Genomic DNA, 19,025 nt, shown 5'->3' on the forward strand with positions numbered 1-19,025 from the left:
AAGTTGAAATACCATAACTATTGTCAAAGCTTACATGTGAAATTATGCTATTGGCAGTTTCCTCTGCAAATTTTCTGGTTCATAGGAGGTCAGGACTACTTGTGGGAGAATTTTATTTTTGTTCTTAGATCTGGGTGTGATGTTGATTTTCTGAGTACCTAAAGAAATAGAATGAAATCTGCAGTGAAGACCTTGTAAAGTGAAGAAATTATAAAGTTATTGGGCTTGCTAATTTTACCCCCTTATCACAATTGTTCTTAAAGCATGCCTCTTAGAGGGAAATAGTTGGTGCTTCCCGATCTCAGTTATGTTTTTGGTCTGTCTTTCCTTGAGAGAACAGATTAAATATTTTGATTTAAGGTCTCTTGTTGGACTAAAGATTGATGGAGTTAGTAGATTAATTCACAAGTCTGATTTTATTTATGAACTCCATTCAACCTCAAGATTCTTTCTTGAAGTAGAATTTTGTACTAAGATGTACTATCAGAATTCTACAGGAGCCAGATGCTCAGCCCCTAAGAATTTAATTCAAATAGAATTCTCTTAATATAGGAAAAAGTTGAATTAAATAATTTTTTGTTTGTTTGTTTGTTTTTGCGGTACGCGGCCTCTCACTGCTGTGGCCTCTCCTGTTGCGGAGCACAGGCTCCGGACGCGCAGGCTCAGCGGCCATGGCTCATGGGCCCAGCTGCTCCGCGGCATGTGGGATCTTCCCGGACTGGGGCACGAACCCGTGTCCCCTGCGTCGGCAGGTGGACTCTCAACCACTGCACCACCAGGGAAGCCCCTGTATTAAATAATTTTGACTTCCACATTTATCCTTTTCTAAGCTCTTGGATCTTTTAACTGTCTTTTCACTCTTTATTTTACTTATAGGTTGGGGTATTGAAAGGAGGTAGAGGAAGGCTTTTGGTGATGAGGGATAAACGCTTAATGGGAAATGAAAGATTATTACTGCCTAATAGGAGAACAGAAGAGAGGTAAAGAGTTGAGTTACTGGGATATGGAAGTAAACATGTTGCTCAGAATTCTTTACTGTAAAAGGTATTTTGTAATAAAATGTTTCATGTGTAACGTGGATAGACTGCACTTAAAGAAATACCCTGTTTTTGGCATGTAGTTCGGCTATTATATTAAATATTTTATTTGTAGTGGCATCATCTTACATCAGTATCAGTGTAGTTAATTGGGAAATTCATATGTGGATATGGTTAATATAATTATGCAGTTAAAAAGCATGAGATGAATGTAGTTTTTAGAGTAAGTGTGTTGTTTGCCCTTTCACGTGTGGTTTTCATTCACAAGTACTAAAATATAAGTAGTCTTCTCCATAGATCTCCTGGCTTGGTTTTGATCAGAGTGAGCTCATGGAGGCTGCACCATACTTACAATCAGAATTCAGTGACTGTTGATGCCTTTGCTGTACAATGTGGGTACTACCTTTCTTTGCAGTGGTTTCTGGAAAGGAGGGTTCCATGATATTTCTAGTGGTGGTGATGCAGTTCTTCTAGACCTTTAACCTCTACGGTTTCTCCTTTACTACATTTCAGAGATAGGGCAGTATGATCTTGCATGCATTCCAAACAAACATCCTTAGTCTTAGAAATTGAATTCTAATCTCATTTTGTTATTTCCTTTCTCTTTTTATTATTTCTCTGTTAATTGTAGACATATTATAACAACAACAAATGAAAATAAAAAATAATTAGCTAAAATTTCCAATTTCCAATAAATCACTTGTCAGATTCTTTCCCAAGTTCTTTTTTAGACTTTATTTCCAATTCCAAAGTCTTGTATTCTAAAATACAAAATTTTCTCAACATTAACATAGCATAAACGCAGTTTTTTTTAAGTGTGTGTGTATATTTACTTAACATTATATTACCACTTAAAATAGCTTTTTAACATTTCATTTATTTTTAGACTTTAGGTTTTCCTCAAAATTTTTGCTGCTATAAAAAGCATGTCTTTTTTCTTTTGGTAGTGCTTTTAGGGTTAATTTCCACAGTGGGATCAATACCCTTTTTATGTGGATTTCATGGGCCTCACTTTTGGCCTGGCAAGTGGGTAGAGAGTAAGGACTGAGCCAGGGCTGCTTTGAAGTTGACTTGAATTGAGATATTAACAAGGCTAATAGCATGTTGCCAATTCAGAAACGAGACAGAGGAGGTATAGAACGTGGTTCCATTTTTCTCTATTATGAGACTCTGCAAGAATGATTCAGATAGAAAAATTTGGTGGCATCTATGGAACCTCATCTTCAAGTGACATTTATTCATTGATCCATCGTGTGGCACTACCAAGCGCCAGGCACTGTGTTAGGACTTGGGAATAGCCTTTGGTAAGACATAGTCATCATCCTCAAGGAGCTCATCAGTCTTTTGGTGGCATCTTAAGGGCATTGGTCCATAGCTTGCTGGCCCTGCTTCAGAGGGCTTTCTGATCATTTTAACATCAATTTTGGGGAAGAATGTGGATAAAATCACACTAGATAGTAATCACTAATCTTTTGCCTTAGATATCTAGATTATATCCTGTCGAGGCGAAGTTGAAACTTGAGCGATTTCAGTGATTTTGAATTACGTTTGGAAGGTAGATTTCAAGAAGGGCATATTTGAAAAAGTTTGAAAGGCATATTTGCTATTATATAAAATATTTGCAAAGTTGTTAATTTTGTACTTTTCTGTCTGTGAACGGAAAGAAAAACACTGGCATGCTTGATGTTGAAGGTGGTTTCTGTGGTAATCCTGCCTCCATTTTACCTAGAGTAGAAAAGCTTTTGGTCAGTGAGCAGACCCAATCCATGATTGAATTTGAAGGCACTTTCAAGATGAAGATAAATAAAGTTATCATTACATTGAAGGCTTAAAAAATTTAATAACTTACTTTGTAATTATAGTGAAAAGATGCATAAGGTTTTCACGTTTACCAAAAGGGGCAAGAGAATCTAAGAGATTAAGGAACACTATGTGTGGAATGCTGCAAATTCAAATTGAATAACCTCATGACTTTACTGTAAGTGTAATGTATTTGCTATAGAAAATTCAGCATAAGAGAAATTGATTTTGGACCTGAAATATCAAAAGAATCTTAGTCTCTGCTACAGTGCTTCTGTGGTCTGAAGCCTGAGGACATTGTAATAATGTGATTCTAGTTAATTGAATTTTTTTCTTTAATTTATTTATTTTTATTTGTTTATTTTTGGCTGCATTGGGTCTTCGTTGCTGCGCATGGGCTTTCTCTAGTTGCGGCGAGCGGGGGCTACTCTTTGTTGCGGTGCGCGGGCTTATTGCGGCAGCTTCTCTTGCTGCAGAGCATGGGATCTAGGTGCAGGGGCTTCAGTAGTTGTGGCACTCGGGCTCAGTAGTTGTGGCACACGGGCTTGGTTGCTCTGCGGCATGTGGGATCTTCCTGAGCCAGGGATCAAACCCGTGTCCCCTGCATTGGCAGATGGATTCTTAACCACTGCACCACCAGGGAAGTCCCTAATTGAATTTGTTTTTACCTTGTACTCAAGTTTTTGAGTGTTCATCAAGTCATCCAACCCTTGTAAAAAATGCTGTTGACTTAAAATACATACTGGGTAAGGAAAATGTTCATTAGTTTGGGAGGCTGATACACAAATTGGGCTGAAGTACTGCTCTAATTGTCACTATACTTCCCTAGAATAATAAACTGCCTTTTGATGACCGGGACGAATTGAGTGAAATCGTAACGGACAGATACGGGGCAGACAGTTTCCTTAGAATATTCAGATACATCAAGTGAATGGAATTCTTTCTTACTCATAACTTGGATTTATTAATTTTTTTTCCTTTTAGCCCTGCTTCTTTCCTGTTGCAGCCCATTTCACCATCAGATAGAAACAGTGTTACACTACTTGAAAAGGTACATTTTAAAACAATTTAAAATTAATTCTGACCATACTCACATATGATAAAATATTCTTTACTTTTGTTGATATCCCAATTAAATTTCTATTTTCACATTTCCTAGTATGTGCACATTATCTACCATTCCTATTTACACATTAGTTATTACTTCTAAATGGGAATACTGGAATTTTTAAACTGCCAGTGAACATTTAATTTTACAATAATGTTAACCTTATAGATTAACATTAATGAAGATCAGGTACAATTATTAACGTTTTAACATTACATGTCTATCTTATTCAGGACACGAAGTTAACGACTCCTAGAGAGAAAAATGAAACAGTTTCTAAGAAAACACCAGAATTTGAAGCGGAAGACTCTTCATCATCAAATATTGCAAAGAGTAGTGCATTTGGAGGGTCTCTGCCAGCTAAAAAAAGTGATCCATTCCAAAAAGAGCAAGATCATCTGGTAGAAGAGGTTAGAAAGAGATTGTAATAAGTATACTGAAATGTCATTTTCTAAATGGTGTTGGGGTTATAAGTGAAGTACAGTTAATTATTGATTAGGTGTAATTTGGGAAGGAGGTCACAGACAATAAAAATCATGGTTAAAGCAGAATTGGTCCTCCCCAAAAGTAGAAACAGATATAAAATAAACTTATTTAGTTAAGATTATATCTGTGGTTTAGAACCCATGTCCCATTCTATAACTATCCAAAAGTATAAAAATAATACATGTATAATATTTTTGGAATTAACCATTACATAAATTGTTGGATAAATACACCCAATGATTATACTTATTAAAATACTCTGCGAATGTTATCTGTTGCTTAGCTGAGCTTCCTCTTTTTTTGAATTTTAGAACAAAGACTATACAATATATTATCACCAAGTGAAGGTTTTGTCCTTCTGCTTTTTAAATATTTCAAAAGTGAATAAATACATGATTGTTTATGATCTTGGTTTTCTTAACCAGCTCTGTTCCTTAATAATTTTCTACTTTTCACTGGCAAATGACCACATAATACGACTATTGCTGAGTATTACAGAACTCGGTTTATACAAATGAAATGGTCAGGCCATTCTTTAATGTTATTTTTATTACATATTTCCCATTGTTTGAATTTGGATAAACAGCCAGAAAATAAATCAGCTGTTTTACATTCCTGAGAGACTGAAAGAAAAGTTTGGTTTAGTGCATATTGATTCAGGTATTGGAGTTCCCTCCTTTATCTTGATCGTGAAAAAAGTTAATAAATATTGTCCAAATAAGAGAGCTGGCTGTCAGTCATTTTTCTTGTTTGCAACTTGAGGAAGTTGGACCAGTTTCATGGTCTCTAAATATTTTTAAATCTCTAAAGTTCTGTTGTTTCTCTGTATTAGTTGATTGACTCTATACTAAAGAAAAGATGATTAGTCATTCTTTTTTTCTTTCCTGATATGGGAGGAAAGGCACATTTTCTGGTTAAAAGAATTTACAGTAGCAGTGGAATGAGATAGGATGGAAGAGGAGAGCCCTAAAATCTCATAAAACTCTGAAAGTAAAGTGAAATCAATTCTCTTTAATAGTGTTTATGACAAGGAATATTTAGCGTTAGAATTCTAAGAAGCCCTCTATTTTCATGGAGGAGGAGTCAGTTTGATTATGGTTGTAGGCAGTTTCTTTTTTCAGGATTTCAGGGTGCAGAGATTTTAATTTGCTTGTTTTTTGCTTTCTGGTTTTATTAAAATGTTAATACAGAGTGCTATTTTCATATTGTACACTTTCTTTTCTCTATTTTAGAAATGTATCCCTATGTTTTCACTAACTTATGTCTGATGATGAGGTTTCTGGCAAAGAAGTTTGTTGTCAGAATGTACTCTGTTTATTGGTAGAGGTGTTACTGTGCGGTGGATTATAATTAAGAAGAACCTGCATGCTTTAGAACCAGTCATTTTAGCAGATATGGAATTGTGAAGCTCAAAAGTGTGGCAGATAGTAATTCAGATCACTGCAGTCAGAACTATATCTAAATCTTTCCAAGTGTAAAGATTTCTTATCTTTTCTCTCCTGTGTAACAGGATATCCATTTAAGATAAGGGGGGAAACGGGTTTGGGGTTTGATTTCACCTTAATAGGATTGTGCCTGGAGAGTCTATATGGAGTGTCTGGGAGCTACATTGTTGAGTTTATTTTTGTGCTTATTGTTCTTATCAGGGCCTTTGTTGCATTCTACCAGTGGGCTTGGTAATTTTTGCTTTACTTTTTCTTTTCTGTTTTAGGTTGCAAGGGCAGTTTTATCTGATTCACCACAGCCTTCTAAAGGAAAAGAAGTAATATTAGAGGAACTAATTGACTCTCTAGCTTCCAACCCATTCTTAACAAGGAGTCAAATTCCCCGAACTCCAGAAAACTTGAGTAAGTTAATAATGTTTTTTGTCACTATTTTCTTTCTTAGACATTACTACTATTAGAACCATGGTCTGACAAATCTTTTGGAAACTCACTTTAAAACTTTTTTTGTATCTATCAATTTAGTGGCATTGGCTCTATTTGTTTTCATGTGGGGGACTTTTATTGAAATATCAACTGTGGGCACTGTCACTTATATGGCAGTCCTTCAGCAGTATTATTTTGCCCTGGAACTGTACAATTTTGTTTTTGTTGTTTTACTTGGCTTTTTCGTGGAAAATATTTTAGTTGATCACTTCAGAAATATCCTCTGCCTCCACATCTGATCTGTGATCAACATTTATAGAGTATGGAGGCTGTATTCTTCCAGTCAACAACCAGCAGCATCAGCCAAAAACTCTGTACAGAGATCTTACCTACCTCTCCCAAGCTAATCAGACTCCCCAGTACTTTCTTCTTACAACCTGTATTGTGTGGGCAAAGTTAGGATATTCTTGTCCTCATGTAGGCACATCATGCTGGGTGAGTGATTAAATATAATTTCCATTTTGCTACTAGAAATGACATATCCAAAGTTAAATGGATTCAGTTCAGGTTGAACCTAGCCACTGTATAGATTGGTGGTTGGCAAACTACATCTTGCAAACCAAATCTGGCCCACCCTATGTGTTTTTGTACATAAAGTTGCATTGAACACAACCTTGTTCATTTGTCAGCATATCGTTTATGGCTACTTTCACATTACAGTGGCTGAGTAGTTACCACAGATAAGATGGCCTGCAAAACCTGAAGTATTACTATCTGGCCCTTTATAGAAAAAGTGTGTGTGTGTGTGTGTGTGTGTGTGTGTGTATGCTGTATATATATAAGTATATAAATAAATATATATATATATGCATGCCAAACCCTGGCCTAGATGGGCAAGAAAATATCTTTTCTTCCATTTATTTGTTTATTTATTTATAAATAACATCTTTATTGGAGTATAATTGCTTTACAATGGTGTGTTAGTTTCTGCTATATAACAAAGTGAATCAGCTATACATATACATATATCCCCATATCTCCTCCCTCTTGTGTCTCCCTCCCACCCTCCCTATCCCACCCCTCTAGGTGGTCACAAAGCACCGAGCTGATCTCCCTGTGCTATGCGGCTGCTTCCCACTAGCTATCTGTTTTACATTTGATAGTATATATAAGTCCATGCCACTCTCTCATTTCGTCCCAGCTTACTCTTCCCCCTCCCTGTGTTCTCAAGTCCATTCTCTACGTCTGCATCTTTATTCCTGTCCTGCCCCTAGGTTCTTCAGAACGTTTTATTTTTTTTAAGATTCCATATATGTGTGTTAGCATACGGTATTTGATTTTCTCTTTCTGACTTACTTCACTGTGTATGACAGACTCTAGGTCCATCCACCTCACTACAGATAACTCAATTTCATTTCTTTTTATGGCTGAGTAATATTCCATTGTATATATGTGCCACATCTTCTTTATGCATTCATCTGTCGATGGACACTTAGGTTGCTTCCATGTCCTGGCTATTGTAAACAGAGCTGCAATGAACATTGTGGTACATGACTCTTTGAATTATGGTTAAAAAAATATCTCTTTAATACATGTGATTTGTATGTGCTGTGTGAAAGTATATGCACATTTCAGGAACACCTTTCATTTTTTGTGTGTGGTCAGTTGGAGATGGAATTCTTTGATGTTGTTGGGCTTTGGTGTATTGTGGAGCCTTGTCATCCAACTGGCATATTTATGAACATGTACTGAGTCAGCAGTTTTATCTTAAGCACTAGAAATGAAATGTTTAATTGCATGTTCTATTCGGGAATTTATTAATAACTTGTGTTATTTCCCCCTTCATTTAATCAGTAAGTGAAATTAGGAGCTCATGGAGAAAAGCTGTTAAAATAGAAGATAACAGAAGTGCAGAACCAATTCAAATGGATACTGAACATAGAGAAGTATTGCCAGAATCCTTACCTGGGGTGCATAATCAAAAAGAGCTTAACGTGGACAGTTTTTTCTCAGCAACCACTGTGTCCGATTCTAGCCATTCTCATTTGCCTGAAGAGAAAGTTGTTTCAGATTGCCTCAAGTGTGTGCTTCAGAAACCTGTGGTAACCAGTTGCATAGGTGAACCAATAACACAGAACGTGTCAGATTTGTTAAATAAGGACATAATTTGTAAGCAAGGTTTGGAATGTACAGCTTTACAGAACAAGTTTTTAGAAACTAGCCAAATAGAGACATTCTCCCCTGCTGTAGGCAATAGGAGAGATGTGATAGGTAGCAGTGAAGAAGAGTATATTAAAATATCAGACCACTCGAAAACTTCTTACAAAGATCTTTCCATGCATAAAAGTATGTTATGGAACTCTTTTCAGATATCAAGTGGAATTAGTTCCAGTTTTAAAGATAGTGATTTTGGCATATTACATGAAACTCTTCCAGAAGAAGTCGGTCACTTAAGTCTTAATAGCTCCAGTAGTACAGAGGCCAATTTTAAACTGGAACCAAATAGTCCTATGCACAGTGGCATTTTCCCAGAAGGTGCTGTGGGAGGAAGACAGAATACTCCAGAATCAGACTTTAATTTACAGGCTACTTGGAGTGGATATGAGGCTCTGAAGAAATCTGTGCCCAAGCAAAGGGAAGAAATTTGCCTCTCTAATCCTGAAACACTTGAAAGACACAAACCAGAATTGAGCCTTACTTCCCAATACATGCAAACTGATGATATGCTTAACTTTTGGGGCATTCATGATATGCACATTGACTGTACAAAACCATCTTCACGCATGTCCCTTGGTGAAAGAAAACGGTCTCTTTCACCGCTAATTAAGTTTTCTCCAGTGGAACAAAGATTGAGGACCACAATACCATGTAGTCTTGGAGAACGTCTACCTAATTTAACAGGTAAGATTTAACTAGATAATGTGATATTAACCTGCTGAAGTTTTCTCTCACCTTCTCCTAAAAATAGCATGCAGTGAATGTTACATGATCTTTATTGTTAATATGACAAAATATGCTCCTTATTCCTTCAGCTAGGATGAGAAGAGTAAACCCATCATTTTTATGGGTACTTTCAGAATGTCTAGTGATTTTTTTTTTTTTTTTTTTTTTTTTTTTAGCGGTACGTGGGCCTCTCACTGTTGTGGCCTCTCCCGTTGCGGAGCACAGGCTCCGGGCGCGCAGGCTCAGCGGCCATGGCTCACGAGCCCAGCCGCTCTGCGGCATGTGGGATCTTCCCGGACCGGGGCACAAACCCGTGTCCCCTGCATCGGCAGGCGGACTCTCAACCACTGCACCAATAGGGAAGCCCTTCTAGTGATTTTTATATAGCTTACAATTGGTATGGGACAGGGGTGGAAAACAAAACCAAAAACCTGAAACCTATTGCTTTTGTAATAGAAACTACTGAAAGTAAACCTTGTCAAAATCTTTTTGGCTAATGGAAGGTGGTTCTAAAGTTGAGAAACGCTATGTTAAATATCATTATAATATAGTGGGACTTCCCTGGTAGCGCAGTGGTTGAGAATCTGCCTGCCAATGCAGGGGACACAGGTTCGTTCCCTGGTCCAGGAATATTCCACATGCCGCAGAGTAACTAAGCCCATGCACCACAACTACAGAGCCTGTGCTCTAGAGCCCACGAGCCACAGCTACTGAGCCCATGTGCCACAACTACTGAAGCCCATGCACCTAGAGCCCGTGCTCTGCAACAAGAGAAGCCACGGCAGTGAGAAGCCCACACACAGCGATAAGAGTAGCCCCTGCTCGACACAACTAGAAAAAGCCTGTGCGCAGCAACAAAGACCCAACACAGCCAAAAAATAAATAAATTTGAATTAAAAAATAAATAATATAGTATCTCTGGTTTCGTTTGAAATAATTTGATGGGGGTGCAGTGACAAAACAAGGTGGTAGGTCATTGTATTACTTGCCTAGGGCTGCCGTAACGATGTACCACAAACTGGGTGGCTTAAGACAACAGAAATTTTTTGTCTCTGGAGAAAACAAGTTCTGGAGGCTAGGATTCAGAATCAAGGTGTTGGCATGGCTGTGTTCCCTCTGAAGCCACTAGAGCAGCGGTCCCCAACCTTTTTGGCACCGGGGACCAGTTTCGTGGAAGGCAATTTTTCCATGGTGGGGGGTGGGGAGGTTCAGGTGGTAATGCGAGGGATGGGGAGCGACAGATGAAGCTTTGCTCGCTCGCCTGTCACTCACCTGCTGTGCGGCCTGATTCCTAATAGGCTGCGGACAGGTAGTGGTCCACGGCCCGGGGGTTGGGTACCTTTGCACTAGAGGATGATCCTTCTTGATTCTTCTAGCTTCTGATAACCCCCAGGTGTTCTTTGGCTTGTGGCAGCATAACACATTTCTGCCTCCATCTTCACATGGCATTCTCCCCTTGTGTTCTGTGTACCTTCTTATAAGGACATCAGTCCTGTAGATTAAGGGCCCATCCTACTCCCATCTTACTTTTTTTTAATTATTTTTGGCTGAGTTGGGTCTTTGTTGTTGCGCGCGGGCTTTCTCTAGTTGCGGCGAGTGGGGGCTACTTTTTGTTGCGGTGCACGGGCTTCTCATTGTGGTGGCTTCTCGTTGCGGAGCACGGGCTCTATGCGTGCGGGCTTCAGTAGTTGTGGCTCGCGGGCTCTAGAGCGCAGGCTCAGTAGTTGTGGCATACGGGCTTAGTTGCTCTGTGGCATGTGGGATGTTCCCGGACCAGGGCACGAACCCATGTCCCCTGCATTGGCAGGCAGATTCTTAACCACTGTGCCACCAGGGAAGTCCCAGAATAATGGTAATTTTATTGCAGTTACATATTTGCATGTGAACTTTTTACTGAAATTTGCTACTACTTGGAATTTGTCCTATTTTTTCTTTATAATGTTTGCTTATCCTTTTTTCTCTTTTTGAAGTCAATTTTGCAGAAGAAGAAATCTTGAATAAGAGCCTTGATGCCAAAGAATCTCCATCCGACTTGAAAGATGAAGTAGTAGCCCAGTCAACTTAACTATGATGAACTTAAGTTGAAGCAGTGTCACAGGATAAAAACATTTGTAATTTAAATACACATTGGAAGTGTAACTTTTTCAGGGTCTAAAAAAGTCCTAAATAATGCTTTTTAGCCTTCTCTACTGATTTTAAGTAAGGAGAGTATGTTTGGATTTTCTCTCTCTGTATGGATATGGGGTTGAAATGTGAAGTATTTGGAAAGCAAACAAGTTATGAGAAGCCATTTTGGTTTCTTGCATAATCTTGTGGGCATGAAATGGCATAGTATTAGGTTTACTAATTCATTATGTTCTAATTTCAGTTAATTAAGATAAGGATGAGTAGTTTTTAATGTGTTTTATTAAGTGGTTAACTTAATAGCCATTGGATATACTGATCTTTCTTTTTAGGGAAATATACAACTTTTATTGTTTCTTTTTATAACATTCTGGTACTAAACAAAAAAAGTGAGGAAAGTAATGCTTTGGGGTGTATAATCAAAATGACAAAGTTTAAGTTTGGGAAAGCTGTAAAGAGGCTTAATGATTATTCAGGTAGGTTGATCCTGAAAAATGATGTTTGATGGAATAAAGTGCATGTGATGATAGTGAAGACTGGAGCAGAATGAATTTAGAAAAAAGGAAAAGGGCAGAAGATGACTAGATACATTTGAGGGACACTAACTATAAATCCATTCAGTGGGTTGTATAGCAGTTTTATATTTAGTCTAATTTAGACTTGGAGAATTTAACTCTAGTTTTTTATTTTAACAGAAAAAATGTAAATTAAAAAATTAGTCTGTTTGGTTTTTTTTGGAGGGGCACTTTTTGGGGAAGGGAGCTAATTTTTTTTTCAATTTTTTAATTTTTTAGAATTTTTTATTGGAGTATAATTACTTTACAATGTTGTGTTAGTTTCTGCTGCACAGTGAAGTGAATCAGCTATACTCATACACACATCCCCTCCCTCTTGGACCTCCCTCCCCCTCACCCCCCATCCCACCCAACTAGGCCATCACAGAGCACCAAGCTGAGCTCCCTGTGCTATACAGCAGGTTAAGGGAGCTAATTTTGATTGTTACTTTCCTCCTCAAAAACCATCAGTTCCCCATTGCCTACAGACAGAATAGCTTCAGATTAACTTGAGGAAATTGAATTTGCAGTTAAATAACTTGTTCAGTGTTACACAGCTAAGTCAGTGGTGAAGCTAGGATTTGACCTTATTTTCCTTCCTTAATATACCAACAAGACCTCCTAGAAGTAACTAAAAGGCCAGGATTTAGGATATGGCTGCAGGAGTGGGCCTTCCGGACTCTAAATGGGAGTCAGATGTGAGGCCTCTTGTACAGTGTCCTGCCTCATGTAGTTAGACCCCCTAGCCAAGAAAACGGCTTGTCTTTAGCATCCAAGTGATGAATACATGCCATTGCCCTCTGCGAACCAGGAGGTTAAGCACACACTGGAAGGGTGGTAGCACCTACAGCACCCCTGTGTCTAGCCTCAACTCTTAACCATCACAGCCTTGTCCAGTTTGCCAAGAAACTGGCAAGAAGAGGAGAAAAGTTGAAGAGTTCTGGAAGTGGATGGGCTTAATACTTCATCTTTCTTCACTCATTTTGGCTTACTTTCTGTGTTGCTTGTTTGATCCACGTTTGAAGGCCAGTCTTTTTTTGTGAGAAAAGACAGAAGAAAAGCACAAATAACTGCCTTCTTTGCAGTGGAAAAGAGGAAGAGAAAAGCTTCTAAGGTGCCATATTATTAGTTAACAGAACAAATAGGGACTCCCTAAGTCTACTGGGAAACTGTCCTCTAGTCTTAAGAAACCTAATATTGGTAAATCCAAAATTAACATGCTAAGGAGAAGGTATTAGCATCTACAAAGGGCCAGAGCTATTCCTGGATACTTAATATATCATTTAATTCTTATACTTCTGTAAGATAGTGATATTGTACCTATTTTACAGGTAATGATACCAAAGCTAGGGAGCTTAAATGACTTGTCTAAGATGGACTTGAGGAATTACCTGGGATACATCTTAAAAAAACATATATTCTGTAGGTCTAAAGTGAGGATTAGAAATCTGCATTTTAAATAGCTGCCCTGGTAATTCTTAGGCTCAATAAATAGCTTGAGAGCCACTGCTAGGGGAAAGAGATTCACATTTAGCCCTTGGGTATCTTAAAGAAGCTAGGTACACTATTACATTCTGCTTTAGAGATCTGAGCTCTCTGATAAGGAAGCTGAAGTTCACCAGTAAGTGTGGGCCCTGAATTAATGGGAATCACAAGACCAAAATATCTTTGGATATTAATAGATTTACAAAAACCACATCGTTGTTGAGTCACACCTGTGATAGGCTGAGATTTTTTGGCATTCTTCCCTGTCCTTTGTATGCCAGTAGTATAAACAAAAGTATATTAAATCTGTCACTTTCTCCTAAACCATTTTGATTATGACTCCTCTTCCTTATCCAATACTGCCTGCATTACCTGCCTTTTGACCTTAAGGGACTGCTTTGACCATATCACTTCTTTGTTTAAAATTCCATTAATGGTTCATTGTTAATTCCAGAATTGAGTTCAAATTTAAAGGCATATAAGGTCCCCATAGATTCCTCTTTTCCCTCTTCCACTATGATCTCCGCCCCTCCCTTTTTTTTTTTTAACTGAAATGCTTTGGTGGGCATGTGTCTTTAAAAATCTTAAGGCACAGTTCTGAAGCTGGAATACCTTCACCTCCCAGCCTTTCAGTTATAGTTTGTCCTTTAGGGTTCAGAACAAATCTCACTTTCACCTTGAAGTCTTAATGTCTTATCCCTGGGACTGTCCCTTCTCTGAAATCTCCTATGGCTTACGTTAACTTTTATTCACTTAGTATTTTTCATTTATTGCTTTTATTGTATTTTTTCATGGTTGTATGTGATTTCTCCAGTTGTATTGATTAAATACATACAGACATATACTTACGTAGATATGTGTGTGGGGTGTGTCCACACATACATATACTCCAAGGGCCATAGATCATCCTTAGCAGATACTGAAGTACTGGAATTGTTTTCTTTGCCTCTGTGTGATGGAATTAAAGTAATGGTAAAGACGGAGGGCTACTTTATTGCTGTAAGAGTACTTTTTCTCATTACATTCACAGCAGAATATACCTTGTTTTATTCACTATTCATAAGATGGTGTGTAAACTGACTTCTCTATCAGTTTGAAACTTTAGATAATGCCCCTATGTTCTAATTGTTTTAAATGTTTAAAGACAAGCATATAATGTTGCTTAACATGAAAAATGTTATCAAGTGGAATAAAGACTATTGGTTGTTAAAATCAATTTGGGGGAATTTAATTGAAACAAAAATACAAGTACTTTGAAACCATTCTTTACCATGTGTTTCTTAACCATGATCTATGGAGTCAATTTTATTTAAATTCTTGAGACCTGTATAAAAGGAAATCCTGTTTTTCCCCTACTCTGAGTATACTAAAATTAAAGAAGATAGGTTTAAGGACATTTTCCTTAATGTAAAGAAAGTATTTGCTAAAGTAAAGCTCCCTTTCACGTTAAGTTGCAGATACATAGTTGATATACCTTTTGCGTTATGCACTGTGAATGTTAAATCCACATCCTGAATTTAAAATACTTGTGAGTCCTCCATGGGACTATCTGTAAATGTTTTACATACTAGTCTTGAATAAATGTTCAGTATTATACCACCTAGCTCTAGATTTATTAAATGTATTTTAAAATGATTTTTAAAAGTACATATATACCCTCAGAGTTCATTTGGAGTCTATACTAGCTTATTGCCAAAGGCCCTACTTAGACTAGTTTAATAACATATCTGAACAGCTTCTTGCTCTTCATGGGTAGGGATCTTGTCATCCACAGGTGCTGCTATAAAGGATTTAATAAATGTTAAATAACTTTATAAATGTTATTTATAAACATCCCTTTATTTATTATTTATATTTATAAACTTATAATTTTATAATATTTTATAATAATTTTATTTTTTATAATTTTATATTATAAATTTATAAAATTTATAAAATTAAAATATTATAAATTTATAATAATTTTATAATATTATATATATTTATAAAATTATTTATTATTTATAAACTCCCTATCACTTATATTTAATGTCTGTAAATAGAGATAATGCCTCATTTGTAAAATGAGGTGAGGAGTTGATCAGAGGTGTTTTGGCTCTAAGATACTTAGATTTCATTTAAAACAATCTATGAGGCGGCTGAAACAGGGCACTTTAGGTCTGTTTTTTGATTTCACTATACCACACTGCCAATTCAAAATAGGAACCTTAGAATTCTTCCCCAAAAGTATGTAATCTAAGAATCCGATTCAAAACTATCCAATTTCCAGACAAATACAGATGGGAAAGTGATCTTGCCCAAAGCAAAACACTATTCTTTGAGAGAAGTCATTTAACTTCCTGGCTTCAGTTTACTCAATCTATAAAATTGGGGAACTTATATGAAGGAATAATGTACAGCTAAAAAGCTAGGATTTTTATGATGAAGAGTTAGGAGAGGTTAGGAGAGGATCTGCAATTACACTGCCTAGGTTCAGCTGTATAACCTTAATAAGGTCATACCAGTTTTCTCATCTATTAACAGATAAAAGTAATCTACCTCACAGGTTGTGAGGATTAAGTAAGAAAATGCACATCAAGTATTTAAGAATACCTGGGATTTAGTAAGGGCTTAAATACTTAGCTAGGCTTCACATCCAGTAATTTGGGAGTGGGAAGGAAGAATGGCTCAGTGGGTGGTATTGACAGCTGACACATTACTGAGTATGTGCCAGGTACCATTCTAAATGTTTTCCATGTTGCTGTAATTTAATCCAATAAAGTAGTGCTATCCTTATCCATATTTTACAAATGAGGAAACAAGCACAGTAAAATTAAGTACCTTGCCCAGTTCACAGAGCTAGTAAGTGAAGGGACTAGAATACTAACTCAGCTCAGGTGGTCTAGCTCCAGAGACCGTTCTCTTAACCACACTGCTACAGTTGCCATGAAACATCGTTAAGGTGATGGGAGCCAAGATCACAAAATCAAACTTACCAGTTAAGCAATACTTGTGGGCAATCAGAATCTATACCTTTAATATTAACCACCTTCAAATTATTTCAAATAAGACCATATTTTAAATTGCTAACAGCAAATGTTTATTCATGGTTGAAGCCAAAAAGAATTTATAAATGCATTTTAATACCTTGCTGATAAAATAACATTCCACCTTTGCAACCTTGTAAGGAATACAGGAAGATATTGTAAAGGCTTTGATGTGTATATCTATTATAACCAGGTAACCAGAACACACATACACACATACACCACCACCTACTTTAGTGTTAACACCATACCAACTTTTCAGAAAGGCCATCTTGAAGCTCTACTGGATAGCTGAGTAAATAGCGTCCAAGGCTTGAAGACTGGGGAGAAGGGAAGAAAGGGATGGAAGAAGTAAGCAGCACACATTTCAAAGCCCACTTTTACGCACACGACATTATGAATATTAAAAGAAAAAGGGGGAAGGCAATTCAGCATTTTCAGAGAGCGCATTTTGGCAATATTCAACGCATAAGAAGGCTGTGCTTGGGACCATCCACTCTCTCCAGCTTCTCAAAGTGTTTCCTGGCATTGCGAATGTTGATCAGAGTAGCTGCAGAAGGGATCGACGGATCTGACATAACCACCATCACGTACGTGTTTGATGTGAAGATGTCGATGAACGCAGCGAAGTTAGAATTCCTAACCTCCATGCTCTGGAAAGAAGCGGCCAATTTACTGCAGCTCAGCTTGAACTGCTTAATAATGTTGCTGATCTTCTCGAATCGGTGGACGTCACGCTGCTCTTTGCACTGGTAATGGGAAATGACCAAGAACGTCGCCCTCTCAAACAGCAGAACTTCATCGGCCTCAATAATCTGGGCAAAATTCCTGAGGTTCATCTCCAGCTGCTGAACATTGGGAATCAGCTGATAGACAATACTGGACCAGGCTTTGTAGAGCGTTTCATCCCAGATGGATGTTCGAAAACAGGCACACTCCAGCGGGCGAGACAAACGCCTCAGGTCTTCCTCTCGCTCTTTAAAAATCAGGTCACGCTGATCCTCCTGAACCAGATCCATTTTGTGCACCAGGCAGAAGATTTTGGCATCAGGAGAGTTCTGGAGGATGGCTTCCAGACACGACTGGTAATAATGCATGTCCTTTTCCAGTTCGCGGCTCTCCACGTCGAACACGTAAATCAGAACCTCGACATTACGGAAGATGTTGTCTCGCTGGCTGGTGAAGTAATTTTCCATGAAGGTGTCCTGACCGCCACAGTCCCACAGATTCAGCACCAGGTTGCCCAGAAATCGGACGTGGGAGTGCTCCACATCAATGGTGGCACCCAGGCGCCGGGTGTCACGAGCGATGTAATTGGCAAAGATAATGGACCGCATGCTGGTCTTCCCCGACCCGCTCTTCCCCATCAACAGCACCTTTTTCTTCATGGCTGTATTTGGCATCACCCGCCGGAGCTGCTGCGAACTGGGCCTCAGGGCGCGGCCTAACTGCAGCGAGGTCGGAGGGAGGGAGGGGCCGGGGCTTGCGGGGGCTCCGACGGCCGGGCCGTGCAGCTGTGCAGCCGGAGAAGCCGAAGGTGCGAGCTCGGGGCTGGGAAGGCGGCGTCCGGTGAGCTCTTTCTCGGGGCAGAGCGCCGTGGGGTAAACCGCTGCAGCCGCTACGGAGAAACGCTCGCCTTCCGGAGAGGAGAGTCTCTGCGTCTCCGCTGCCACCCACTTCCGGCGGCGATCTCGCGAGAACCCGCGATCTCGCGAGAACCCGCGGTCTCGGCCTTCGCTGCACAACGAGCTTTGATAAACCGCTGTTTTAACGAAACGCAGCAGGGCCCACCCGAAAGAGAAAATGGAAGGTGAACCCAGGACTCCGGTGTTCTGTTCTCCTATTTAAACGGGGCCTACGGTTGCAAATTGTACGTGTGTGGGCAGTTGGGAGAATGCTGCCATCTCGTGGCCGAAAAATCCCGAGCACACCACTACGCGCTTTAAGAGCGCGGTGTGCTGTTGCGTGGTTTTAGGCCTGAGCAGCAGACAGGGAAAAGCCGAAGAAGGCTTAACTTCTCCGCCCAGTTAGGGCTCCTCAGATTCCCTGGTTTACTCAGTACAAGGACAGGGGAGATAAAAACTGTACAGATGTTCAGAAGTAAGTGATTGCCCATTGCTACACAGCTGAATGGTGGTGAATCCCTCCCGGGAGATATCCTAACTCCCAGTTAGTGCTTTTTCCACTTGGAAGCAAGTTCCTTTCTTACACCTGCTTTCTCGGTAGTCTCAGACTTTGGGATTTATAATCAGAATTCCAAAGCTTGAGGAAACTCTAATATAGAACATTACTTACTACTCACAATAACCCTATGAATAAATAACCTCATTTTCAAGTCAGTAAATGGAAGCTTACAGGGGTTAGGTAACTCTACCAAGTTACACGTCCATTACACAATGAAGTGCAACTTATTTTTAAAATATGAATTGTATATATTTAAGGTGTCCATCATACACAGTGAATACACAGTCCATACACAGTGAAATGATTACAGTCAAGCTAACCTATCTTGTATAGTTACCAGTTTTGTGTGTGTATGTGGTGAGAGCACTTGAAATCTACTCTCAGTAAATTTCCAGTATTCAATACAGTGT

General features: G+C 38.7%; 2 protein-coding genes and 1 non-coding gene across 4 annotated transcripts in view; 2 read left to right on the forward strand and 1 right to left on the reverse strand.

Moving 5' to 3' along the window:
• Positions 1–15,118, forward strand: part of HAUS6 (HAUS augmin like complex subunit 6) — a 43,919-nt gene extending 28,801 nt beyond the window's left edge. For both annotated transcript variants that reach the window (XM_029203063.1, XM_029203064.1), the window contains exons 13-17: positions 3,822–3,888; positions 4,179–4,355; positions 6,143–6,278; positions 8,154–9,200; positions 11,213–15,118. In XM_029203063.1, the coding sequence (XP_029058896.1) occupies positions 3,822–3,888; positions 4,179–4,355; positions 6,143–6,278; positions 8,154–9,200; positions 11,213–11,307 (1,522 nt within the window). In that variant the 3' untranslated portion in view covers positions 11,308–15,118. The remainder of the gene's footprint in view (positions 1–3,821; positions 3,889–4,178; positions 4,356–6,142; positions 6,279–8,153; positions 9,201–11,212) is intronic.
• On the forward strand, positions 3,606–3,739 carry LOC114884862. The gene has a single exon (XR_003790927.1).
• Positions 15,119–16,460: 1,342 nt separating the features above from the next.
• On the reverse strand, positions 16,461–18,304 carry RRAGA (Ras related GTP binding A). Its single transcript, XM_029203933.1, has one exon. The coding sequence runs from the start codon at positions 17,832–17,834 to the stop codon at positions 16,893–16,895; it is 942 nt and encodes a 313-aa protein (XP_029059766.1). The 5' UTR covers positions 17,835–18,304; the 3' UTR covers positions 16,461–16,892.
• Between the last annotated feature and the right edge of the window lie 721 nt (positions 18,305–19,025).

Source organism: Monodon monoceros, unplaced genomic scaffold (genome assembly GCF_005190385.1).
Source record: "Monodon monoceros isolate NGI ecotype Baffin Bay Population unplaced genomic scaffold, NGI_Narwhal_1 Super_Scaffold_5, whole genome shotgun sequence".
NCBI classification, from domain to species: Eukaryota; Metazoa; Chordata; class Mammalia; order Artiodactyla; family Monodontidae; genus Monodon; species Monodon monoceros.

Excerpts from the sequence above, each read along its gene's own strand:
- RRAGA (XM_029203933.1), bottom strand. The coding sequence starts at position 17,834 with ATGCCAAATACAGCCATGAAGAAAAAGGTGCTGTTGATGGGGAAGAGC.